General features: G+C 35.3%; 3 protein-coding genes across 3 annotated transcripts; 1 reads left to right on the top strand and 2 right to left on the bottom strand.

The window, feature by feature from the left end:
- The first annotated feature begins 6416 nt into the window (after positions 1-6416).
- Positions 6417-9241, top strand: LOC139862701 (uncharacterized). The gene is made up of 4 exons (XM_071851324.1): positions 6417-6707; positions 6782-7486; positions 7569-7752; positions 8190-9241. Exons 2-4 carry the CDS (start codon positions 6782-6784, stop codon positions 8801-8803), a joined length of 1503 nt encoding a protein of 500 aa, XP_071707425.1. The 5' UTR covers positions 6417-6707; the 3' UTR covers positions 8804-9241.
- Positions 9242-9928: 687 nt separating this feature from the next.
- LOC139863311 (subtilisin-like protease) lies at positions 9929-12175 on the bottom strand. Its single transcript, XM_071851944.1, has one exon. The coding sequence runs from the start codon at positions 12173-12175 to the stop codon at positions 9929-9931; it is 2247 nt and encodes a 748-aa protein (XP_071708045.1).
- Positions 12176-15806: 3631 nt separating this feature from the next.
- LOC139863312 (caffeoylshikimate esterase-like) lies at positions 15807-18787 on the bottom strand. Its single transcript, XM_071851946.1, has 7 exons — positions 18758-18787; positions 17733-17765; positions 17528-17654; positions 17275-17421; positions 16844-16974; positions 16312-16449; positions 15807-16214 (listed from the first exon to the last, which is right to left on the bottom strand). The coding sequence occupies exons 1-7, from the start codon at positions 18785-18787 to the stop codon at positions 15843-15845; spliced, it is 978 nt and encodes a 325-aa protein (XP_071708047.1). The 3' UTR covers positions 15807-15842.
- Positions 18788-27777: the final 8990 nt, after the last annotated feature.

Below are 27777 nucleotides of genomic sequence, written 5' to 3' on the forward strand. Positions count from 1 at the left end.
ATGAACAAAGTTACTACCTCAAGTTACTTGGACAAGATTGCTGTAAAAGAGAAGTAAAAATCTAGAACCAAAAGAGTGATGGAGTTGGATGAAAGATTGGAAGTAAACTTGTGTTCTTGAAAGGATTCTTGAAGTGTTTTTGTAAGGTTTTTCTTATGGTGTTTAAGTGATGTTTTTTATGGCTAGATCTTCATGGATACTAGCTGAATGGTTATGGAGTTTCTTAAGAGTGTGTTTTTGGTTAAAGAAATGAGGTAATAAAATTTGAAAATGGAAGATGTATTTAAGGCCATAAAAACATGATTAATGGAAAAACATGGACAAAATTTCATGTTGTATTTTTATGTAATTAGTCATACTAAACATCAAAAGTAGTTACCTTATACATAAGGCATGAACAAGAGAGTTACCTTATACATAAGGCATGAACAAGGGCTGGTTGGTGGTGATTTGATGTGTATATACCAATAGTAAATACGTATAGAAGCTAGGTATGATACGAGTACATATACTCTAGATATACGTATAGAAAATCTTGTGAAAAATGGAATGAGAATTCAAATATAGCTATCTTTTGTGAATATACTTATATTGTTTTATGTATTTAAGTCTTTAAAAGTGATTAAATACATTACATATACGATATATGTATAAACATTATATGTTATAAGTATTTATGTCAAATAACGTTACGTATGGTTATCGTTTTGAAAACTTAAGTTAGTAGTTTCAAAATATACTTATAACTTATTGTGATTAATACAAAATGAGATATTAAAACATCCTTAGATCATGTTAAATATGTATATATACATATATATACACAAACGTATAATTATCATATGTTATATAGTTCGTGATATCATCGGTCAAACTAGACGGTCAAACGTTGTGTAAAACTCATTTCAAAAACATAAGTCTCAACAATTTGGATTGCTTATCATGTTGGTAAGGTTTAATTTATGTAAATATTAATCTTATAAGTATAGAACGATCGAAAAAGTGCGGGTCATTACATTTCTTGTTCGTCCGGAATATCTTGTTGAGTTGATTGAGTTTACCTCGAACTTTGTGGTTCATCTTGTGCTGATTTTTTCATGTGTTGGTTCCTTTTGTGATGAAGTTGCTTGGTCTGTTTCTATTGATGACTTGATATTATGATTCACTTCTTCTGACGAAGGAATATCTTCCAACCAACTCACAGTGTCATTAAAATCGATACTCCCATCACTTTTGTGTTGGGGGCTATAATAATAATCAGTTTCAAGAAAGGTACAATTCATTGTAGTGAACATGTGACGTCTTTTCGGGCTGTAGCATCGTTACCCTTTTTGGTTAACCCCATATCCAACAAAACACATTTTTCAGCACATTGATCTAATTTGGTTCGTTCTTGTTTAGGTATGCGAACAAAGGCAGTACATCCAAATATCTTAGGTTTGAGGGTAAGATTAGACGGGAGTTCATGAAATTGAGAAAGTATTTGAAGCGGGTTTTGAAGATCAAGAACTCGGGTTGAAAGTCGGTTTATAAGATAAGTTGCTGTGGCAATGCTTCCGGCCAAAAACTCCTCGGGACATTTGATTCTATTAGTAAAGACCGAGTTATTTCTAAAAGGATACGATTTTTTCGCTCAGCTACCCCATTTTGTTCAAGGGTATGAGCACACGAAGTTTGGTGAATTATCCATTTCTCTTGACAAAATTGTTTCATGGATGAGTTAACAAATTCTCCTCCGTTATCGAATCGTAAAATTTGAATATGTTTGTTAAATTGAGTTTGAATCATATTATAAAATAATGTAAATTTATCAAAAACTTAAGATTTGTTTGTCAAAAAATAGGTCCATGTCATAATAATAAAAAATATTGAAAGTTTTATCCCCCATTAATTGGAGCAGATCCCCACACATCTGAGTGAATTAAAGAAAATGGAGCATTTTTCTTGGTATTATTAGGTTTAAAAGTGTTTTTGTGGCCAATGCGGGTATTGGGGTGAACCACTCTTCCGCGAATGCGAGTTCGAGGATCGAGATAACTATATGTGAAGGGAATCAATAAAACTCTTTGGTGAGTTCTCTAGACTTGTTGAGTCTGTTAGCATGGTGAATATTATTAGACATATTAGGTTCGTTTATTGTGGGCTTAGGTCAATGGTTAAATTAGGGTTTTGGAGTTCTTTGTAATTTACAAATAGTTGATCAATAATACCGCCTTTTTTAAGAGATTTCATTCTTTGGCAAATATGTAGCAATTTTCAGATTCTCTCTTCTACATGTCCTGCATCCCTCACCCTTCACCCGGGCCCCTGGCTCTATATTTGACATGTTACTGTATTTGGTTATGTTCTCACTTTCTTCTAGAATATTAATAAATAAACAGATTTTAAGTGAAATATGATATTGCTCTCGTCATGCATGAATCATATTCAAATACGGAGTATACTACAGCCTATATATAAACTATAAATTAACTACAACTACTATATTAACTTTTTTTTTTTTTAATAAAAACTTACACATCCATCTAATACTAACACAAATATGTACATCACGAAATTTTCTAAGCAGGACTTGAACCCTTACAACCTTGATCTCGATATCGCCAAGCCATTGACTCTTTGATACTATATTAAAATAATTAATTGATTACTTAAACAAGTTGATAATTACGGAGTATATTTTAAGTCGGCAAAGAATGCAAAATATATATTTTATATTATCGCTAATTTAAAATGATTAATATTGTTTGAATATTTATAAATTGGTCTACACACGTTAATAAATTACGGAGCAAGTGTTAGTCCAAATAAACAGAACAAAGATCAGCGTATGAACGTTAAAAACGTCACCATCGCAACCACCGTCTATGCTGCTACATACGTCACCAATTCACCGCCATTGTCACCTACATTATCACCGCCTTCTTTATTGTTATATTTCAAACCACTCCATTTTAATATAATACTCGTAAAATTCACAACAAGTTTCACAAGGAAGATTTGTTAATATTATTATACGGAGCACAAGTTTTTACTAACTTTTTATAACTATAGATTCAACTTTTTGTAGCCGTTAAAAAAAAAAAAAAAAAAAAAAAGTTTCAACTTTTTGTAGGGTCGTTTAAACAGAATTAGACGATCTATCTTCAATATCGAGTGCGAAATAACTCGATATTAGATTTTATATCAAAACGATTAAACAAAACAACGATCTTAGCAAGATATTAGACTTTAGGATGATTAAGATCAACCCACATCAGTGCTAGACGATTACGTAAGTGGATACAAGGCTTAGAAGGGTTTAGAGTTCGTAACCCTAACAATCAACCAAAATAGAAAATTAAATACTACCAGCACATGCAACCGTGCGGTTACCCTTTGAATCCGTACGGATGCATTCTGCATCCGTGCAAAATGCATTATGCAGCCGTGCAGTTACACAACCAGTGTGTAAATTAAACATTAAACGTAGGTCAACTCGTACAAGTACACACCGCATATAAACCATGATATAACTCCTACAATGAACTTGGGACCAACGTTATGCACCTAACACTTTTTAATTCAAAATTTTATATTATCAACCTTTTTAGTCATATTCCGACAAACTTTTTTTTTTCGTCTAAAAAAGAATCATCGATAAATATGTAAACATAAACAATATTTACAATAAATAACAAAGATCGTCAAAGACTAACAGACTAGTCAAAAGTAAACACCACCATCAAATTTGCACAACAAACCACATACAAGCAACCCAACTAGATTAAATTAACAACTTAGGGGATCTTGTAACACCGACCTTTTTTTCTTACAAACATAACGAAAGCCATTAATATTTAGATCACAACAATAGTCACATTATTACATAAATCCACGTCATATCATTATGGTTTACAAACAATTTTACGTTATTACAAAATACATGTCACAAATGTCACATTAGAGTCCGTTCGTCAAACATGTCTTCATATATACACCAATACCCAACTCAACTAGCAGTACTACTGATGTGTTCTAGGGGTATATAAAAGTGATTATTATTTTTTGAGTTTTTCTATCATTAGCCTTAAGGGCTATCCTTAAGAAATTAGAACATGAATTAAATTGTTGTACATTTTGGTAACTATCAATTGACTTTTCAAAACCACCTCATTCAGTAACTTGATGTACAAATATTTATGCATTGAAAAATTCTTAAGTATAGCCCTAAGGGTTATGATAAGACAAATAATTTTTTTTTTATTATATACGGATAAGAAATACCTAATTATTACAACACAAATAGGCAAACATTCCTAATTGTATAGTAATATAGTTAGAGTAAATCCGAGATATCGTTCCAACATTATATTTAATTATAAGTTAATAATTAGTTTTTGGGAGTTTTATTAAAAAAATTTTTTACCATTTAATGACCGGTTCATAAATTTGATTTTCGAATATGAAACTAGCAAATAAACACAAAAATAAAATAGTAGGTAACAGTTACAGATAGTGAAAAGTAAATAACAATTGACTAAACGGATAGAAATATATTAAACGGGACTATGTGTTGGTGCATAAAAAGGTCCAAGTTCTAATCAACTAACATAAAAAGCCCGATTAGTATATATAGAGGCTATGATGCACATTTGTACCTAATGCTCATTCCTCTCAACCCTAATCGCCTCACTAGTTTTTCAGACATTTTCTCTCAACCCTAGAATATCTCAAAACCCACAAGTCGAATAAACAACTCTAGGCATCGATCTAATTCGATTTTTACAATCCGTTCGTCAAAAATGTCTTCATACACCAATCCGAAAAGCTCCAACAATTTTTGCTATTAAAATTGAAATTGTGAGAAATATTAGACTAGCAAAAATGTATAAATGATAATTCGAAATGTGCGTATTTAACAAATAATAATTGTAGTTGATCCACTTACTTGTCGGCTTTTTGTAAATTTGATGTCTCTAAGTATACCAGTATATTCCTAGAACTAGGAGGCCAAGAAATGCCTGGCAAACGCAAAACGACGAATATTGAGAACTAAAAAAATTGCGAAGTTTATAATCGCCCCCTATAGTAATGATACTTTACCATATGTCTCTTGATTTTTCATTTTTGTTTAAAGAATGAATCACTCTTCCATATGTATTAAATTATTCATTTCTAAATTTAAAAATCTCAATTTTAACCAATCAAAACTCATCTCTATCCACTTAAACCTATTATGTTTGGTTTATTGGTTAACGAAAGTGAATACTTGTTATAATGAGACAACATAAAATGACATTTCAACATTCATACTTAATTACCTTACTGAATGATCACATCTCATTAATAATTTGAACAAAATAATATTTTCGACCAACATAATCTTCAATGCTAATATATATGCATTCAATTTTTACTACTCCTTTAACAAGTTTACAGATGAAAATATCATTTATTTTTCAAGTTTTACATTGTTGTTCCCTTTTACAGAAAAAAAAAAAATCGAAGAAATTGAACAATTGAAAATTCAAAATGATAAATTCTTTGAGTAATTTGCAACTGCTCGTCAGTCGTCACCTTACAATAACATAAGGCTGGTTTCAACCCAGCGTTACTTTTTCTCCGTCATCCCACATGGCAACTTGTTTGACGCACTTGACGCCCCTAACGCGACGTCAAAATTTGACGCCCAGGGCGTCTGTCGAAAATGTGACGGATCCAAAAGTTGTGTCAAATTTTTTTCATCCAATCAGATTTTGCCACAAATTTTTATACATTATTAACTAATACTACCTTCGTCCCACTACAAGTGTCCACATTTCTATTTTGGGATGTCTCATTTCAAGTGTCCACTTTGTGTTTCAACTAATGAGAAGAGGTTATTCTGGAGAGAGAAGATTTCTGATTGGTGGAGAATGAAGTTAGTGGAATTTCCTAAAACTGTGTGCAAAAAGTAAGTGGACACTTGTAATGAGACCGAGAGAGTAGTAAATTTTATACCCAACTACTAATAATATTTTACCACATCACCCACCACAAATTTAACCCTCAAATTTGACCTTCTCCTTTAAACAACTTCACTAATTGACCTTTTCACATCATCAAAAAGTACATCGCTTGCCTTTGACGTCACCATCAGGGTTAGGAATAGTCTAATGCATTTCTTTTAACATAGAACAATATTTCAAAATGAATTGATAATTGATATTGAAATAGAAATAACAAGAATAAACTTTCTTTAACTTCCATGAAGTTTCAGGGGCTAATGTTGATACCATAAATTTACAAAGGATCAAAATGAAAATTCTGGAAATAGCAATAACGCTACAATTATGGCGGGCAATTCTTCAAGGCGTTGACCAATCAGCATATCAGACAATGTTGGTAGGCGCGTACAGTAACGCTAAATTCAAACACAAACTCACTCTCAAAACCCTAATTCATCTCCACCATATTTGTTCATATTAAAATAATTCGGAATAATAAATAAACCGTTTCAATTATTTTTCAATAATTCCATTCATTACTCCATCTTCTTCGCTAATTCCCGTAATTGGCTTCTTTGATCCGCTAATTAATCAGATTATCACCTTATATCTATCAATTACCATGTGCTGAGTACAGATCAAGCTGATTAACATCAGAATTAGAAGCAGAATCCTTCTCATCTAAGTTTCGTTTTCAATTGATTCCATCTCCTTTTCCTTGCGAATTCATAAATTGAGGTAATTCACTTGATGAATTGTGTAATTATGTTATGAACTATATCTTATACTTTTGTTTAATTTTGATTTTGTAGATGGAAAATAGCCAAATGAATTCGAGTGTTTTTGGCAAGTTAATGGGTTTTGATGAGACGCCACGTGGCAAACAGACTGTTTTGGGGCAGCAAAAGGTATTATCTGAAAATTATATACAGAAATCAGATTCTATTGGGAAGAGATTGAGAAGAGATTCACAAAATAATCAGCTAAGATCAAAGAAAAGAGCAAGTATTAGAACAAATGATTTGATTAAAGATACTAAATCGAGTGATTTCGATGAAAAAAGTATGCGGTTTGATGGTATACAGAGTATGACGTCACCTGTTGTTAACAATTTTATAAAAAATGGAAATGAATATGCATCTAGGCCTTCATTTTTGTTTGATTCTCAGACGGTTTTCGGTTGGGAAGTTAAGAAACAGTTATTGGAGATAATCAAAATGAACGACGGTTCTCCAGAACTTGTACCGGATTATGGAAGTTCGTTTGGTTATAAAAGTAACAGAGGTCGAAAATATGAATCTGCTACAAAGTTACCAATTTTGGAAGTTTTGAACTTTTTTTCTAAGTTGAACACAAGACCTGTGAAAATGACTAGAAGTAAGATGAAGCCGAGTGTTCGGAAGCTGGTGAATGGTGTGTCTATGAATGTTAAGAAGGATAATGCGGGACCCGAGGAAGGGGAATTGGTTCATGGTGGCACAGAAGATGATAACTTGTTGGATATTTCATCTGAAAAGGTAATATTCGGTATGTTTATAGCTTGAAATTATTCGTTTGCGGTGGTATTTAGAGATTGATGGTTGTTCCTTATACTTGCAGAATTTACTGACTAGATCATATGAAGATGGCTCAATATCTGCACATTCTACACAAACTGATGAGCATGTTGATGTTAAAGTTGAAATGTGTCAGCGTAGTCCAAGTTCTGTTTTGGAACTGCAACCCTGGGAAAACAATCTATCGGGCTTTGAATATTGTGAAAGTGCTAAAACTGATCTTGATGGTTAGTTTATGTAAATGAAATATATTCTGTATCATAACTTGTGGTGGCAATTTGTGCAGACTGGGTTACGGGTCAAAACGAGTGGGTTGAGCTGACCTGCAAATAGTTTTGTTTTGTCTTATATTTACAGTTTTTATGAATAATCAGTTTGTTAATATTCGATCATTAATTGATACTAATATATTATTCACTGAAGTTGTAAAACCTTTCTAATATAACAACTTAGAAATGTACCCATTTGATGATTTATGTCTGCAGCCAAATCTTTTATTTTTACCCATTTGACAAGTTACTACTTACAAATCACAACTTTGACAAATGAACCGTGTTGTATAAAAAAAGTTCTATATTGACACCTTTGGTTATATATAAAATAAGACCTTCTATAATATAATATAGATTTATAGTCTCATGAATGCTCGTTCGTTATTTGATAGGTCTGTGGATGCAACTTCAGCTACTCAAGTCAGAATTGGAAGAAAACGACTGCGACCCAGAAATGGTTACATCAAGTGACGACGAAAGATCTTGTTCTGGTCAAAGCATAAAGTCAATTCTACCCTTCGACCCTAACGAAAGCAGAGATTATTCATACCTGGTCGATGTACTAGACGAATCAGGCTTCAAAGATGGTGACTTGGAGATACACTTAGAAAGATGGCATTCTTCAGATATCATGGCGGGCCCCTCGGTTTTTGAAACTTTAGAAAAGAAATACGGGAAGCTCGATTTATGGCATAGGTCTGAAAGGAGGCTCCTGTTTGATCGTATAAATGCAGGGATGATTGAAATTCTACGACCACAAGTAGACATTCGTGTTTGCTCCAAGACTTTAAGGAAAAAGATGATAAATATGCTGAGGAGAGATGCAATTGAGGAAGAACTTTTGACTTTTTTACTTGGTCAAGAAAAAGGAGTCGGTGACGGGGTATCAGAGAAGGCCGTTGGAAGAGGACTGTGGTTTGACCCGGTTGAAGAACTAGATTCTCTTGTGAGAGAGATTGAAATATTTTTATTGGATCAGCTAGCAGCAGAGTTAGTTTCTGCTTGATAATTGCTGTGTTTCATATAAAGGTGGCCAAATGGACGGGTTGAGTATGGGTCAATCGGCTTTGGGTCGAAACATGTGTTTTTAAGTATTGGTCAAAATGGGTCTGTCCGAGTTGGCCGGACCCATTAAAATTTTATTATCTATTTGTTGAATTTTTTTAAACAGCAGAAACAAAATTATAAAAATTATATTGTAAAATAGTGAGCAAATTTTTTATTGTTTATAGGTGAGAGTTTGAAGCATTTGAAAACACTTTTGGTTTTTTGTCGACCTTGTCGACCCATTTTACCCGTTTCCATTTTACGTAAGTTTCATAAGTTTGCTGGTTTGAGTGGTTGAAAATATAAGGCCACCATATTGACCCGTTTAAAGGAAAAGTGGGTCAAGTTTATGGCCTCTACCGTGTTTGTATGTTCTATTTTTGTAGACAATGATTGATTGTTGATTTGTTGTATATAAAAAGAGAGATTTAATATTACAGATCCTTTATAGGTACTACTTTTGCATATGAAATCACTCCAATTCAACTAATAATCTTAAAATTACAAAAAACAGAAACCAAGTTGAGTACATAAAAAGTGTCACTTATGTTTTCAACACCATCAGTAGTAGTGTTTCATTTACCTGAGTCACACTTTCAATTGTTGCATACCCTTTTGCATCTTCATACTTTCCGGTCCCACCGTTACATCGGTATGAGAGACTTCTGAAGCAGTCATGTGAACCCAAATGGTGAGGATGACAGGATGTGTTTGTTGGTAGTCGTTTGTTCAATATGTATTGTAAAGCTGAGTTGGCTTAGGATCCACGTAAAGTGTTTGATGAAATGCGAGAAATTCGATCTCGTGGGCGACGATGATTTTTGGTTACTCTGAGTATGTTGACTCTTGTTTGCATATTCTACATTACTTGTGTTCATTGGAGTAATTATTTAATATTGCTCTTAGTATATAGTATCAGTATTTGAAATTCATTCTCAATAAAATCATATAATCCTAACATACTCGTAGTATAATCATAATAAACTGTATATGAAAACACAATATATGTTATAGATAACTGTTTGCTGATACAATTATAATGAGGTGACTTAAGCTCTGATCATCACGAATTAGACCCCGATCTTCATTCGAACTTGAAGAAAAACGGGGTTCGTACGAGATACTTACCGCATTCCCATGTCATATGTCCTTGGCCAAATTGGCCCTTCTCTTCATCATTCACATCTCGAATAAATGTTACATTATACGTTATCTTTTCGTACATTTCTTTAACTTCCAGCTCTTTAGTACCCGTCTCGATTTCTATACTTACACCGTGCGGTAAAGATTTATCCCTGATAGTGTAAATCGAATCCGGCTTACCAACATTGGTGACCGTCCTCGAGTAGGTTTTCCGCTCACCTTTTTTCAATGATACCGTGAACGAAGGTATATTAAGCTCTCCTTCTTGTATCGTTTTTGAACAACTAACCGGTTTTCTCACAATGGCTTCAACTTGTTTCGGGGTATACCCTAATCCACAAAGGTACGGAATGTAGTCATCGGGTTGGATGTCGAAAATTAGCCCCGGATCAGTAGCTTTCGGCGGGTTCACGTGACCTGAGCCAATGGCTAACACGTCTGCAGGGTGGTCTCTTTCGTCTACAATAGCTACTCCGTTTCGGTCTACTTGACTAGCCGTTGTCATGATCGCAGACTTTATAGCCGCCGGTGACCAATCGGGGTGGTCACTTTTGAGTAACGCTGAAACCCCCGCCAAATGAGGACACGACATCGATGTCCCACGTATCACCTCAAACATGCCTTTACCACCACTCGGCCCACTCGTATCGTTCGAATCAGCCCATGCTGCAATTATGTTAACACCGGGGCCCGTTACGTCCGGTTTTAGGATCCCGGGTGTAATTATGCTTGGCCCTCTTGAAGAGAACGATGCCATTTGTGGGTTCGTTTTTAAACCATCTACAGTTCCGAAGAACAGTAGAGTTGCGAATGGTGACGATGTCGAATTTAAGTACTTTTTAATCTCGACGCCTTCTTTGTACCCAACGTTCGAAGCCGGAATAACGTGTTTATACGCTGCTGTACTCTGACCTTGTATTTCGTCGTTCGCAATTATCACACCCGCTCCACCCGCTTCTTTCACAATTTGACCCTTTTTGATGTCCGAAATCTGACCCCAATCACAAAACACAATCTTGTCATTAACATCGATGTTTTTGAACGATCCCGGAACGCAATATTTCACTTTTTCGTCATCACTATGTTGTCCCGGATAGACCAACGGTCTAGGCTTCTGTTCAAAATCTTTCGGTTGGTACAACGATTCACCATTTACCAACACTTTGTTTCCAAGCCAAACCGACGTCCTTATTCTACGATCTTGTGTGCTAGCCCCCACGGTAAGGAGCCACGGGGCGTCGTTTGTTACCGACGATGGTATAGGACCTGAATTACCCGCTGAACAACTTATAAACACGCCTTTTTGAACGGCACTAAACCCAGCGATCGCGATGGGGTCTTTATAAAACGGAAAGGCAATAAACGAACCAAGCGAAACCGAAATCACATCAACACCGTCTTCAATGGCCGCATCCAAACCCGCAAGAATAGCACTACCCGCACAACCGAGCGGCATGCATACTTTATACATGGCTAAGTGTGCCAATGGTGCCATCCCACTTGCAGTACCGTTGGCCTGTTCGTAAACATTCGCATTGTCTACTGAACTCCCGGCCGCAGTACTCGAAGTGTGGGTCCCATGGCCTTCCACGTCTTTTGGACTACTTCCATTAACAAAGCTTCTCATTCCTATGAGTTTGTTGTTACACCCTTCAATTTCACATTTGCCTTTCCATTTTTGGGGAGGTGGCGGCATGCCGTCGTCATTAAACGACGGGTGTCCGGGTGTGATGCCAGTGTCAATAAGGCCGATTATGACGCCCTTACCTTTGTTGGAATGTGTCCATAAACCGTTTGGACTCGTGCGAAGACCCAAAAACTCGGGTGAGCGAGTTGTGTGCAAGTGATATATACTTTCCGGCCATACATTCAACACGCCACTTAAATTCGCCATAGCCGTCGCTTGAGCTTGCGACATTTTTGCAGCGAAACCGGTAACTGCGTGACGGTACGAAAAAACCATCGTCGGTTTATCGCTTGACGGAAACTTCAACGCGATTTTTAACAAGAACGAATCGTACCATTCGTTTAGCTTGGCATCAGAAACCAAGTATTGTTGGCCTTGAGGATGAGAATCTAAGTGAACAATGTAGGTTTTGAGTTCATCATTGGCGCCATTGGTTGTTAAAACATTGAAACTTGCATAAGTGATCATCATAAGCATAAAAAAACTAATAGTTTTCATCATTTTTTGATTAATTTTTTGTGTGTGTATCTTTAGTACTTAAGGATGAGTTTGTTTTGTGAGGATATATTTCAAGATTATGCATATTTATAGAGGAGCCAGAGCATGCATAATTAGGCCCCACACTCGAATATTACATTTTTACTAGCTAGAATAACAACTTAACATAAGTGATAAACGTATGGAATGAAGTTTATAGCTTAATTTACTCAACTACCAATAAATAGAATATAATTGTCTTCGTTGGTATGTTTATTACAGTAATTCCTTTCTACAAGTTTTCCCACATTTAACCTTAACATGGTTTTGCAAGTTTCACAATATCTTAATAAAGCAGAGATTATTGTCTGTATATTATTTTAAATCCTTGCTTCAAGGCTTAAAATCAGATTAATTAATCACTATAACCGTAAATCTTCTCTAACACATTTCGATCTTATTCTTTTTAGGATTTTCGATTGCTAGCAAGTGAGTTGTCATATACTCTCCATTTTGCTTATGGACAGAAAATGGTAACAATGTGCAATTACGTGCCCGATAAACACACACGAAAAGGGACAGTTTCGAGTATATTATATGCAGAATGTTAGCTGGACTGGCCAATACGACACGCGTGATGCTTATTGTTCATTGCCATTACTGAAGGTTTTCAAAAACTACAAGATAATTAATTAAGCACAAGACGAAATGGCCAAAAACATGCTATAGTTTGTTAAGTAATAGATGGAATGTGCTTGATTTAATTAAGAAAAGATTACTTTATATGCACAGCTACTTTTAACTTTTCTTCATTCTTAGATTCAAGTTAACAGAGGAGTTTACTGAAGTGTTTTGTATTGGGCCGAAAATGGTGTGCCAAAATGGGTTTGGCCAGAATAAGAGGCTTTTTAAGGGGCCCAATATGTATAATTAATTTAATTCGTTATTTTCTACTCCGTCCTAGATTTTATGAAATTATTATAATTTTTAAAATTAAAAATATTACTTTTTTTTTTGAAAGGCAAACAAACATTTTATTAATAAAAGGAGGTAGCGCTCATAGATAGCAAAACTACCAAAGTTCTCAACAAACATACATCACAACGGGTGCCAAGATGGCTATGACCATGTTTCCTTGAAAACACTACTTATATCACTAGTTACGCTATGTACAATCCTTTTTTTTTTCTTTCTGTATTTAAACTTAAATCAATTTTGTTTGGCAATATGATAATTTATTAGCTAGATATAGCTCATAAGGGTAGGGGGGGTAAACTAACCGTATCTAAATTAAAATTTATATTTATAAATAGAAACTACTAAGAATTAAAAAAAAAAGAGGTTTCAAGTTGATGTGAAGTGGAAATAATTTCCAATTAAGCTTAGTTGCCTTAGTTTCTAAATACTTAAAGTTTAAAACTCTATTATCCATATCTACTAAATATCACTAAAAATTTGACCGTATTACATAGTGATGGTTGTCGTATTTACTAGAGAAAATTAGTGTAAATGAGACTTACTTAGAAGGTAAAATTTGTAAGTATTTAGTTTAAACTAAGAACCATGAAAATACAAATAAGGTTCAATACATACAAACTTATGTTGTGTTGGTCTCTAATGTGTAAAATCTGAATTAGTTGCCATTAGTTACGAAACTAGTTTTCGAACCCATATCTACTAAATATCACTAAAAATTTGACCGTATTACATAGTGATAGTTGTCGTATTTGCTAGGGAAAATTAGTGTAAATGAGACTTACTTAAAAGGTAAAATTTGTAAGTATTTAGTTTAAACTAAGAACCATGAAAATACAAATAAGGTTCAATACATACAAACTTATGTTGTGTTGGTCTCTAATGTGTAAAATCTGAATTAGTTGCCATTAGTTACGAAACTAGTTTTCGAACCCTTGCTTCGCGCCGGGGGTTCGGTTTTCAATGTATTTTATTGCGTTTAGTTTGTAAAATTATTTCGTGGCTAACGATGATGTATTTGAAGCGCAACTCGAGTCGAACTAAAAGGTATAACCCGTCAAAGATTTAAATGTTATTTTAAATTAACAATATATGTGCATCTCCGCGTTTCGCTATGGAATTATTGACTTTTTAAAATTTAACGCAATTAAGTCGTTATCTTATATTAACACTTTGTATGATTTAAGAGTAAAAGATTTACTGAGATATATCCAAAAAATCACTAAATAATAATAAGACCAATATGTCTTTGTTGTTAATAGATGAAAATAGTTACGGAGCCTGCGAGTGAAAAATCGACATGTATGAAGAGTTCCACAAATATTTAGCGTTTTTTAAAAAACGTCCGTTTTGGGTATAATTAGTGACATTGTGTTCGTAAAGTTATTTCGAGCTTAACGATGGTGTCGGAAAAATTTAACTCGTTGAATATTTAGGTGGAGTTTATTTAAGATTTTTTATAAAAATGTTGATTTGACACTTTACCCTCATGTTTTGGGGGTCGATTTTGATTTCTGAACAAAGTTTGGGTTTTTTTATTTGGTGAAATGGAATTTAGTTAGAATTTAAAAAAAAGACAAAAACGCCCTCGGTACTATTCATAACTTTTTGCTAATAGATAATATAGTAATAGTAATAATAGTAATAGTAATAATAAGTTTCAATAGTTATATTGTGTTGATCTTTATGGGCCGGTTGATTAGTATAGAACTATAGACTTATAACTACAATAGTCGATAAACCATGATGGTGGTGGTGGCATGATAAGACCCTAGCCTTCCAATGTGGAGGTCAAGGGTTCGATTCCTGCCATTCACAAAGTTATTCTCCCTCATGGCTACGGAGGTTCGCCTGCAATGACTCCGGCTGCTCGCAAAGCGGGTAGTCGCCCTGAGATTAGTCAGTTCAAAAAAATGGTTGGATACTCAGGTTAATAATAAAAAAAAAACTACAATAGTCGATAAATGTTGGGCCAAGTTGACTGGGCCCTAGAACTCCGAGCAAACTATTAATCATTAATTTGGTGCTATTGAACAAAAACGCCTATTTCGGTAAGTTACTATAAAGATTCGCTCTAAAAAAACAAAATTTTCAAAATACCGTCGCAAGTCATATATGGCACCTTTCTACTCAGGTGTTCTCGGTCATTACTTTAGTCGCGAAATGGCATTTCCTGGTCATGTCCAATACTACACGAGTAGCAACGTCGCATGGTCGGCCTGTGACTTGCGACCGACCATGTTTGATCGTTAGTAGTGAGGCGCAAAGTTCACAGGGTCAAAGTCCCAAGGCTCGTAAGGTTACCTTGCGACTTGCGTGTAACTTATCCGAAAAAGATTTCTAGATAATATTTTCTGACACTTTTTGGAATTTCTAGAGAGTTAGAAAAATGAGCGTCTTGGTCAGTAGTCGTTAATATTTCTGAATTAGGTGAAGCTTTCCATCTCATTTCAAGATTGATGTGTTGTTTCTTGGTTCTTTATCTTATTCATATCATATTAGGCATTCTATCAATATCACAAATCATTGAGTGACTTATTAACATTACCTAATCTCTACTCAATCATAATGAGGTATATAGAACCCATTAGCTTGCATACTTTATCCAGTTCCAAAAAAAACAGAGGAATTATGATTTTTAATGAAATGGAACACAAAAACACAAAGCACTTGATACGCATTTTTACACAACTTGAAACCCTAGTTAATGTTTATTTTACTTTTTACGAAGCTCGTCGTTCACGTTCTTTTTTTCACTCTCCAATCTCGAGTTTCCTTGTGCAATTCGATCGTTGATCCAACTAACAATATCAGCAAACACAATATCAGTGTTCTTAGTAAACTCTCCATAAGTGAGTGCATGCCACATTTTCGGATACAGCTTCAAAGTCTTGTCAGTACTTGAAGCAATCTCGTACAAGAGTTTACTCGTAAATGGATCCGTTACTTTGTCATCCTCTCCATGCACAACTAAAAACGGCATCGTCACCTCTTTCAGCTTCTTTTCAAGGTCTACGGTGACATTAAACAATTCCAAAGCAGTTTGCAGGCGCAAACGACCTTTATAGCATAACGGGTTGTTACGAATCTGTCACAAGGAGGAAATTTGGATGCTTTATATAATAATTTATTTAAACCAAATATGATGACATAAGAAAAATTGCTAAGATGTTTATATTGTTTACTTCCTCTCTAATTTTAGGATCTCTAAAGGCAAGATCAATGATATCTTGACCAGGGACAATTCTCCATGTTGGTATGAATCTTGTAAGTTGTAATAAAACATTGAACACAAGTTGTGGCGGCTTCATATCATCTGCAATCTATGGATTGTAGCATAATTTGTTAGAAAATCCTAATAATTAACAGAAAAGTACGGTAATACAATGATCATCATATTCAATTATTATAGGTATAGTTATCTAAAAATCTAATATGCTAATTAGAAATTTATATAGTTAAAATTCTAAGTAGCAAGTAGACTACTAAATCGTTCGTAGATAGCCTAGTTGATAACAGGATAGAGGTCTCAGGTTCAGCTACTAACAACATATCTTAGGTGGCCAGGGAAAAATGTCTGAAATGATAACGTAACTCGATTAAACAGCGTACATCTAAGTAATAAATACTCTCATTATGATATTTTGAACAAAAAAACCTCATCTAAAAGATGGACTACTAGAAGTTAGATATGGAGGCAAGAGGGTGCACACAAACCTTGCACATGGGTGCAACCAAGACTCCACCATCCCAAAACTCCGGTTTCTTTCTATGTAACCGGAGAACCATTGCTCCTCCCATGGACTCACCGAGCAATATCCTCAATTTATTTTTATTTTCTTTCCTCTCTGAAAAGAAAAACGAAAAAGAAAATATATAAAAGTTATAAAACATGATTTCCTACTCAAGTTTAGCATGTCTATCATCTTATCGTATCCAATTATTTTAACTTGGAGATAATTAGGAAAAACTAGGATGATATCATTGCTCTTTTTGAAAATTTCCGAACAGTTGTTCAAAGTTTGAATTGAATTGGTCAGAACATAAATAGTAAATCTATTTTAGTTGAAGTTCTTCACTAAAAATAGAAAGGATAAGGTCAAGAGCAAACAAAGTTTTATAAATAAAAAATAATATACAAAGCTTACCACAAATGCTTGTAAAATGTTGAAAACAATCATCAACAAGATCATCAAAAGAAGCAATGAAACCTTGAATTCCATCTGATTTTCCATGACCTTGATTATCTATCCCATAAACTCCAAATCCTGCCTTTACCAGCCTCATTGCAGCTCCTGTTTATTTCAAATCAAATTTATTTATTCTATTATACTAAAACTTTTTTATGTTATTATCAACAAATAATTATAGAAAATGATTGCTATTTAGTTACATAATCACCTTTCATTGATACACTACACTCCATGGCATAACCATGATTAAGAAAAACTAAAGCTTTCGGTTCGACATCAACTGGCATCCATCGACACGTAAAAAGCTTAATTCCCTTTGAATTTGTAATGAAATCCTGAAAATGTTAACACAGTTCATGCATGTTTATTTGCTTTTTAAAGTGATGAAACAGTTGGTAAATGCTTAATTGTACCTCTTCATATATGACATTCGAAGATTCTGTCGCCTGAAGATTGTGAGATACAATAAAACATAATTTTGATCAATAAATAGCACATGTGAAAATTTGTAGAAAAAAATGATAGAAGAACATAATAAGCATACCATGAAAACAGAGTATATTTATGAAAATACAAGTTTATTAATTATGATGGATCCTGAAATATTGGAAGAGATGAATATATGAGAGTGGTGTATATGTTTGTTAAGAGAGGTATTTTAGAATCTGGGATTATGAAGTGCTTAGACTATGGAAGTTCATCCCTACATAGATGGAGGAAGAATAGACTTACATTTTATTTTATTAATTATTTATTCTTTATATTTATATTTTTATATTTTTTTTTAAATTATAAATGATAGTAAATGATATATTAGTTTATTATTTTCGCCAATAAGAATATCTTGTTATTGGCTTCTGTTAGGAATTCAGTTGTGGACCCTAACAAGAACATGTGATTTACAACAATCACATAATCCACATACAACAAACGAATAAGCGATACGATAAATAAAAACATAAACGACACGCATATTTAACGTGGTTATATCCCAACTCCAATACACAATGAGAATGGTTTAGTCCACGGGTGCAAACCAGAGATTTTTCACTATTAATTTTGTGCACACATGTTACGGTTACAATAGAGTGTTTATATAGGCAAATCTAAACAAGGAAACAACTTAAAGAGCAAGAAAACACGTTTTTCCTCGTCAGGCTCCCGGATAGGCTTAAGCCGCGCGGCGGCTGGAGGAGCCGTGCTGCGGCTTAAAGCATGATTTCGAAACTGACAGCATTGCAACCTTCAAACCTCAATCCAAGTGTTGAGCCATGGCGCGCCTTAATGAGCCACGGTGCGCCTTAACACTAAAACACACTTTTTCTTGTTGTTTTGATATCCTTCACACATACAACAATCTCCCACTTGAAGGATGATCTAAACACGACCCATTTTATCAATCCATGGTCTTGACTTCATTGAACCTACCCATCTATACCTCCAAGAAAGCTTCTTTGGCCACGCACATTCCTACTACTCGAGCTGGCAGCTTTCGATAAAGAGCACTTCAACTACACTCGCCAAAACGTAATCAACTTCACCCGTAAATTGTGTTAAACACCCATAACAACTCTAGATTACCCGATTATGGAACTCCATTTGAACACCACCGAATAAACACCCGGGACACGCCACACTTCCACGCCATGGGAAGGAAGACCTTCGACACTCAAACACCTGAGTAATAATCTAATCTTCGTTGCTAGTTTGGGTCATCTCTCGATTTCTGCGCCACCATTAAAGTGTGTGAGACTTCAAACACAGGATTTAAAAATAGGAGACAAAACCACCTCAACTCATCACTCTAGACACGCCCAACCCTGTCCTTGACATGTCAATGATCGCCCTCATACAGAATTTCCGTCTATCATTGATTTTCCTTCCCATCAATCAGAAAATCTAACAGACGCCCTTGTAGACTATTCATCAAGGCTTCAGTCACTTGAAATCTACACTTTCAACTTTTCGCTTTCACGCTGGTACACTGATCTTTCCTCATAGCGCTATCAATTTCACGAACTCATCTTCTCAACCTCAAGCACGCTCCCACTGTATGAGTAAGATAATAAACCGCGGCTACCCGAGAAGAATCTGTTTCGTATCACCCGATCAGTTGCAAATTACTTTGCCATTTTAGAGTAAAATAAGTACCCGAATATCTAGCCGGAATCGACACACTAACAATGTGAAAAAAAATCAGAGAAACATGTCACAAAACCATCTCTACAACTCCCACTAATCGTCCAACTCCCACTTACCCGATACTTCCGTCAGTTCCCAAACTCACTCCGAGTTCCCGAAACTCTCAAAAATATCGTGAAAGCTCAAGTTCCGGAACTTACAAGATTATCCACTTCATCAATCACCTAAGAACTCCTAATTGGTCACCTAAAGAAACCGCTCGTTTGTTGAGCATTACCAAAAACCCTGAGTACTGGTCGAACGCGTTCTATACGACACTCTTCGTCAACCAATTCTACTTAGTGAGAGAAGCTCTAACACGCTCTTATATTTCACATAACTTGGAATATCCAACCAATCACTTTGATTGACCCGTTTCAAAACCCGCAAGTGTCAAACTTCCCCAATAACTCCCACTGTCGATAATAACCCGGATGTAATCCATTCGTTACCCAAACATGCCCAAACCTGAGAGAATCGCCCTCGTGAGCTTCTGTAACAAACCAACATTCTATAATACCCAGCTCGTATCGCCCAAAGTTTCTGAGAAAAAACCATCTCGCACTCGCGTCATCAAACCCGAAAAACTTCATCCTAAAAAACTTCCTAGATTCGAAAAATAATATCTCAAGATCCAATGGTCAGATCCGCCTCAAATTTTTACCACGTGTAGATCAGTAAGTCTATTATCCACACACAAAACATCAAGTAGATCCAATGGTTAACGAACCCGCTACGAACTTTCTACTGCAGCAGCTCCTGGAATTCCATATTTGAAAGTTCAATCATTCTTTCGCACGGGATCACGAAGAACGAGAACTCAGATCCAACACCCGGATCTTCCGAAGATCGCGAAGAACGAGAACTCTTCTTGTGTTTTCTGCAAACAAACTCTATCAAACTGACCCCCTTGATTCTGTAACCTTCACGAATAAATCACCATTATAATACAACCATGAGCCCGATTACATTATAAGCTGCCAGAATCAGACAAACTCCGGTGTGATCAACGTATTGGGTACATAGACATACCCTATATTCACCGCGATCAACTAAATCTCTGGATCTTGATATATGTTGCAAAACACAAAACCCTAATCATCGTTTCTTCTCTTGATGATACCCGAATCATCAACCAATCGTATATCTGCTTTCAATCGCCATTGTGTTCGATCTTCAAACCTTTAGCTCTTGATACCACTTGTTAGGAATTCGATAGTGGACCCTAACAAGAACATGTGATTTAAAGCAATCACATAATGTTGAGTCCTAAAAATAATTAAGGATTTAATTATGACAAAACTGTAACTTATTTGCACTAAAATGTTATGTACAACCAGCACAAGTTTGTTTATTGACAGCAAATATTGCTGTGTCAAGTGTTCAGTATGCTGCCTAGTCTACCAGCACAAGGTAGAGTGTATTTCTTCGAATCAACACATGATGAGTAATCAGCAATTCAAGAATATCAAGTGACTCAGCATAAGAAGAACCAGTAAACCTGGTAAACAGCATACAACACAAGACAGCCATGCTCCATTACAAGCATGGTGGTTTCCTGAGTGGTCTACATCAATTGTACTATTCAACAGAAGTCAAAGACAAAGTTGAACAGGAAAGGATACGCGTCGGCGGCTGACAAGTGACCTTACAAGACCACGTGGGAATGCAGAAGTTTAACGCATGTGCAGACATGTGCTATACTTTGTCAATGCCTAGGGAACACAACATTCTATTTGTTTAAATAAATAATGGTGCCAAACCGAATTGGGGTGTTCCTACAAATAGCTACCAAAGAGGAAAGAGGAGAGCACGCTCTCTGATGCAGTTGTCCCCACAAGTACAGATATCCTATGTACCAGTGGATAATAGAACCATTACACGGTCAATAGGACTACTATAAATTGTTGTATCCACTATTGTAACAACTAGTGGTGTGAGTTTATTTATTTAGAGTCCAAAACGTGTAATAGCTTTAAGTTTATCCTCATAGCTATACTTACGTAAATCTGTATCAACCAACTATCATTCCGCCAAGGATAGTTGTAATTCTTTGTGATTTAATCAATAAAGAATAACAGTTGAAAAATTACCTTTGACTCTATTTAAATTACATGCTTGAATACTAAACTGTGTTTAATTGGTTTGTAAGTTAAAAGAAATTGTATTCACCTCCCTCTACAATACTCCTGTTGTTAATCAAGGGACCAACAACTGGTATCAGAGCTTCAGTCTTGATAATTTAATATCTTGGATCTGAATTGTCTCATGGCTACATAATCAAACATAGCTTACCTTGAAAATGACTCATCCAATAGACCACCCAAATTCGATGAAGATGAGTATGAAACTTGGAAGGAAAGGTTCATGCTTCACCTGGAGTCTATTGACCCACTTATGCCTGGTATTACCACAGATGGTCCATTTATCCCAACTAAAACTATTGATAGCATTCCAGCCACTGCTGACACTCCTGCCATTCCTGGCAGAGAGGTTGTTCTCACTCCAGCCAAATGGGATGCTGAGGACAAACGTCGTGTTGGACTTGACCCTAAGATTAGAACTCTGTTAGCTATAACTTTACCTAACCACCTGTTCAAACTGATTAAGGGAAAGCTGAATGCTAAGCTTATGTTAGACTATCTAGATGTTACTTATGAAGGCATGGATGAGGTTAGGCAGAACAAGATTATTGCTTTGAAAAGAGAGTATGAAATGTTCTTTGCCTATAAGAATGAGACCCTTAAGCAAACCTTCATTAGGTTTAATTCCTTAGTTGCTAACCTGCTTACTTTAAAAATCACATATACTGATTTTGAACAAGTAAACAAATTCATTGACTCCTGCCTACTAAATGGAAACCTGTCACTGACCCCTTAAGAACTACCCAGACCTTAAAGAAATTTAACATGTCCTCTCTTTATGGTACTCTTTGGAACCATGAGAAGGCAGAAGCTAAACTTGAACTGAATTTAAAAGAAAACTTTAAGTCTACCCCCACCACCTCAAAATCCTTAAAAACTGATGATACAACTCTTATTGCTGCTGCTAAAAAGAAAGCTCAAAAAGCTTTACTGGTTCAAAAGTTGATGGCAGAAGATGAGTCAGCTGAAGATGAGGTGGATAGTGGTACTGGGTCTGAAGAAAGCAGTGATGATGAAGATGATGTGGAAGGGTTTGCTAAAGGTATGGTTTTACTGGCTAGGCAGTTCAAAAGGTTCAATCGTAATAGAACCAGTAAGCCATACAAAGGGAGTAAGAAATCAAGTGCTAGGTATATCAGCAAATCAGTGAAAGGTCCTAAATCTGAGTGTTACAATTGTGGGAATGTTGGAAATTTTGATGCTGAATGCATGTCCAGGAAACCTTCAACATCACATGCTAACTCCTTCTCAAAAGCTGATAAGTACAAGAACAAGTACAAAGCTATAAAGGCTTATATGAAGGAAAGTGCAAAGGCTGATAAGAAGGAAAAGAAGCCAAAAAAGGTTCTAGTTGCTGAGCATCATAATTGGGATGAAACCAGCTCTTCTTCATCTTCTGACAGTGATATTGATGATGATGATGTTGGTTATGCTTCTGGTAAAAAGCTGTGTTTGATGGCCAAGGAAGTCGAGGAGTCTGATAAGGATGATAATGGTAGTATGTTTTTGGCTGATATGAGGGAAGCTGATCGGAAAAAGGATTCACCTCAATGGAAATCTGAAATGCTGTATAAGGATGATAATTTTTGAACTTATATTGATGATGAAAAAGCTGAAATGTTTGACTACCTAAGAGTTGATTTATGTAGAGGCAGTAAACGTGAAGAAGTTTTGAAAAATGATAACAAATCTTTAAATGATAAACTTAAAAGCAAAACTGATGAAATTAAGATATTGAAGGATGAAATTTCAAAACTTGAAAAATAAAATTTTGCTTTAAAGTCTCTTCATGTTGAGGCAGCAGATGTTAAGAACCAGCTTAACGACCTCAAGAAGGTTGTTGCTTCATGGTGTACATCTGCTCAATGCACAACTAAGGGTGTAAATGAGCAGGTGCCTGCCCAAGTTGAAGCTTTCTTTGCTGGTGACTATGCTGCTGCTGCTCTCGCATAAGTTACTTACATGGACTCTATTCTTGAAACAGATCCTGAAGCTGTCTTGCCAAATACCTTTGCCAAGATAGTTAAGGGTAAAAAGGTGTTAACAAATAAGTTTGTCAGACCTACTGAGACCCCACCACCGTCCATGAAAGAAATTTTGGAGGATGAAGTAAAAGCCAAGGAAACCAGTACTTTAATTGATGAACCTACTGATCCCTCAAGCATTTACTATATGACTCTAAAGGAAAGACGCATTAAAAGGGAAATCACTGAAAACAATCAAAGAAAGTTAAAATCAATTGATTCCCCTTCGTGTTCAAATTTCACCAATGCTGAGCCAACTGATGAAAATTGTACTGGTAAACCAGTAGCTGCTGACAAGCCAGCAAAATGCAATACTGGTAAGTCAAAGGCAGCAATCAAGATTCACAAGAATCGACCAGCATCAGCTAACGGGTCAGTAACTTCCCACACTGACTCGTCGAACAAAGGCAAAGCAGTATACCATGATTATGGTACTGGTTCTAAAAGGAAAGCTGCCCTTAAGGGAAAAGCTAAAGTGAACCAAATTGTGGAATCAAGTGTTGGGTCATCTATCATTGAGATAATGACTGTCAAACTTGACCAGCTCATAGCTGCCATATCTGAAAGTAGACCCGATCTTACTGCACCCATTTACTCAGTGTATGACCAGTCACCGATACCAAATGTGAGAAAATGCTACAAGTGTGGCAGCAAGTTTCACTTAGCCAACCGGTGTACTCTAACCCTAACCCCATCTGCTGTTGCCTCTTCAAGCAAACCAGCAGACAGGAAGAGATCATCAAAGATGACCCTTCCAGAACCCATCCTTGGATGGGTTCCCAAAAAGAACTAATCTCTTAGCTACTGTGCAGGGCATTTAAAACAAGAAAATCTGGTATCTCGATAGTGGTTGTTCGAGACATATGACCGGATGTAAGTCCCTGCTGATGGACTATCAAGAAAAGGATGGTCCAGTTGTATCATATGAAGATAATTCATTGGGTTAAACAAAGGGTTTTGGTACTTTAACAAATGGGAATGTTACATTTTCAAATGTAGCATATGTCATTGGGCTTAAACATAATCTACTTAGCATAAGCCAACTGACAAGCAAAAGTAAGATAGTGCAGTTCAGAAGAAAGATTAGCACTATTTTTTATAAGACATGGAAGCCACTGCTGATAGCAAAAAGACATGAGAACATGTATCAAATTGACATGAACACAGCCGTCACAACAACTGATACTTGTTTTTATTCAAAGGCAGCAGACAACCTCAAGTGGTTATGGCACAAGAGACTCTCACATCTCAACTTCAAAGATATTCATAAGTTATCTAGTAAAAATTTGGTGTCTGGACTACCCACAATGTCTTATGTGAAGGACAGATTATGTCCTGGATGTGAAAAAGGGAAGCATCATCATGCCTCATTCAAATCAAAGCAGATTTCATCTGTTGAGAAACCATTTCACCTTCTTCATATGGATCTTTTTGGTCCTGTTAATTTAGCCAGCTGTAGTGGGAAGAAGTATACACTGGTGATTGTTGATGAATATTCCAGATACACTTGGGTGTTCTTTTTGAAGCAAAAGAGTGAAGCTACTGATGAAATTATCAATTTTATCAAAAGAATGGAACTACTGAATGGGCAACTGGTGAAGCAGCTTAGAAGTGATCATGGTACATAATTCAAAAATGCAACATTGAAAGAATTTTGTGCTGACAAAGGTATTTCACAGAACTTTTCTGCTGTGAGAACAGCTCAACAGAATGGTATTGCAGAAAGAAGAAACAGAACTCTCATTGAAGCAGCAAGATCTATGTTGGCTGAGTCTGGGCTGAAAAATTCATATTAGGCAGAAGCTGTGAACACTGCATGTTTTACCCAGAATAGATCTTTAATTGTGAAGAGACATCAGAAAACTGCTTATGAAGTTCTCAAAGGTAGAAGACCCTCAATTTCATTTCTTCATGTATTTGACACTCCCTGTTTCATTCTAAACTATAGGGATCAGCTAGGCAAGTTTGATGCTAAGGCTGATGAAGGTATATTATTGGGATATTCCAATATGTTAAAGGCATATAGGGTTTTTGAAATGTCCCGTTCTTATTGATTAAAAACGTTCCATATTAATTGATTTCGTTGCGAGGTTTTGACCTCTATATGAGACATTTTTCAAAGACTGCATTCATTTTTAAAACAAACCATAACCTTTATTTCATAAATAAAGGTTTAAAAAGCTTTACGTAGATTATCAAATAATGATAATCTAAAATATCCTGTTTACACACGACCATTACATAATGGTTTACAATACAAATATGTTACATCGAAATCAGTTTCTTGAATGCAGTTTTTACACAATATCATACAAACATGGACTCCAAATCTTGTCCTTATTTTAGTATGCAACAGCGGAAGCTCTTAGTATTCACCTGAGAATAAACATGCTTTAAACGTCAACAAAAATGTTGGTGAGTTATAGGTTTAACCTATATATATCAAATCGTAACAATAGACCACAAGATTTCATATTTCAATACACATCCCATACATAGAGATAAAAATCATTCATATGGTGAACACCTGGTAACCGACATTAACAAGATGCATATATAAGAATATCCCCATCATTCCGGGACACCCTTCGGATATGATATAAATTTCGAAGTACTAAAGCATCAGTACTTTGGATGGGGCTTGTTGGGCCCAATAGATCTATCTTTAGGATTCGCGTCAATTAGGGTGTCTGTTCCCTAATTCTTAGATTACCAGACTTAATAAAAAAGGGCATATTTGATTTCGATAATTCAACCATAGAATGTAGTTTCACGTACTTGTGTCTATTTTGTAAATCATTTATAAAACCTGCAGTTATTCTCATCCTAAAAATATTAGATTTTAAAAGTGGGACTATAACTCACTTTCACAGATTTTTACTTCGTCGGGAAGTAAGACTTGGCCACTGTTGATTCACGAACCTATAACAATATATACATATATATCAAAGTATGTTCAAAATATATTTACAACACTTTTAATATATTTTGATGTTTTAAGTTTATTAAGTCAGCTGTCCTCGTTAGTAACCTACAACTAGTTGTCCACAGTTAGATGTACAGAAATAAATCGATAAATATTATCTTGAATCAATCCACGACCCAGTGTATACGTATCTCAGTATTGATCACAACTCAAACTATATATATTTTGGAATCAACCTCAACCCTGTATAGCTAACTCCAACATTCACATATAGAGTGTCTATGGTTGTTCCGAAATATATATAGATGTGTCGACATGATAGGTCGAAACATTGTATACGTGTCTATGGTATCTCAAGATTACATAATATACAATACAAGTTGATTAAGTTATGGTTGGAATAGATTTGTTACCAATTTTCACGTAGCTAAAATGAGAAAAATTATCCAATCTTGTTTTACCCATAACTTCTTCATTTTAAATCCGTTTTGAGTGAATCAAATTGCTATGGTTTCATATTGAACTCTATTTTATGAATCTAAACAGAAAAAGTATAGGTTTATTGTTGGAAAAATAAGTTACAAGTCGTTTTTGTAAAGGTAGTCATTTCAGTCGAAAGAACGACGTCTAGATGACCATTTTAGAAAACATACTTCCACTTTGAGTTTAACCATAATTTTTGGATATAGTTTCATGTTCATAATAAAAATCATTTTCTCAGAATAACAACTTTTAAATCAAAGTTTATCATAGTTTTTAATTAACTAACCCAAAACAGCCCGCGGTGTTACTACGACGGCGTAAATCCGGTTTTACGGTGTTTTTCGTGTTTCCAGGTTTTAAATCATTAAGTTAGCATATCATATAGATATAGAACATGTGTTTAGTTGATTTTAAAAGTCAAGTTAGAAGGATTAACTTTTGTTTGCGAACAAGTTTAGAATTAACTAAACTATGTTTTAGTGATTACAAGTTTAAACCTTCGAATAAGATAGCTTTATATGTATGAATTGAATGATGTTATGAACATCATTACTACCATAAGTTCCTTGGATAAACCTACTGGAAAATAGAAAAATGGATCTAGCTTCAACGGATCCTTGGATGGCTCGAAGTTCTTGAAGCAGAATCATGACACGAAAACCAGTTCAAGTAAGATCATCACTTGAAATAAGATTGTTAT

This window comes from Rutidosis leptorrhynchoides, chromosome 8 (assembly GCF_046630445.1).
Source record: "Rutidosis leptorrhynchoides isolate AG116_Rl617_1_P2 chromosome 8, CSIRO_AGI_Rlap_v1, whole genome shotgun sequence".
Lineage (NCBI taxonomy): Eukaryota > Viridiplantae > Streptophyta > Magnoliopsida > Asterales > Asteraceae > Rutidosis > Rutidosis leptorrhynchoides.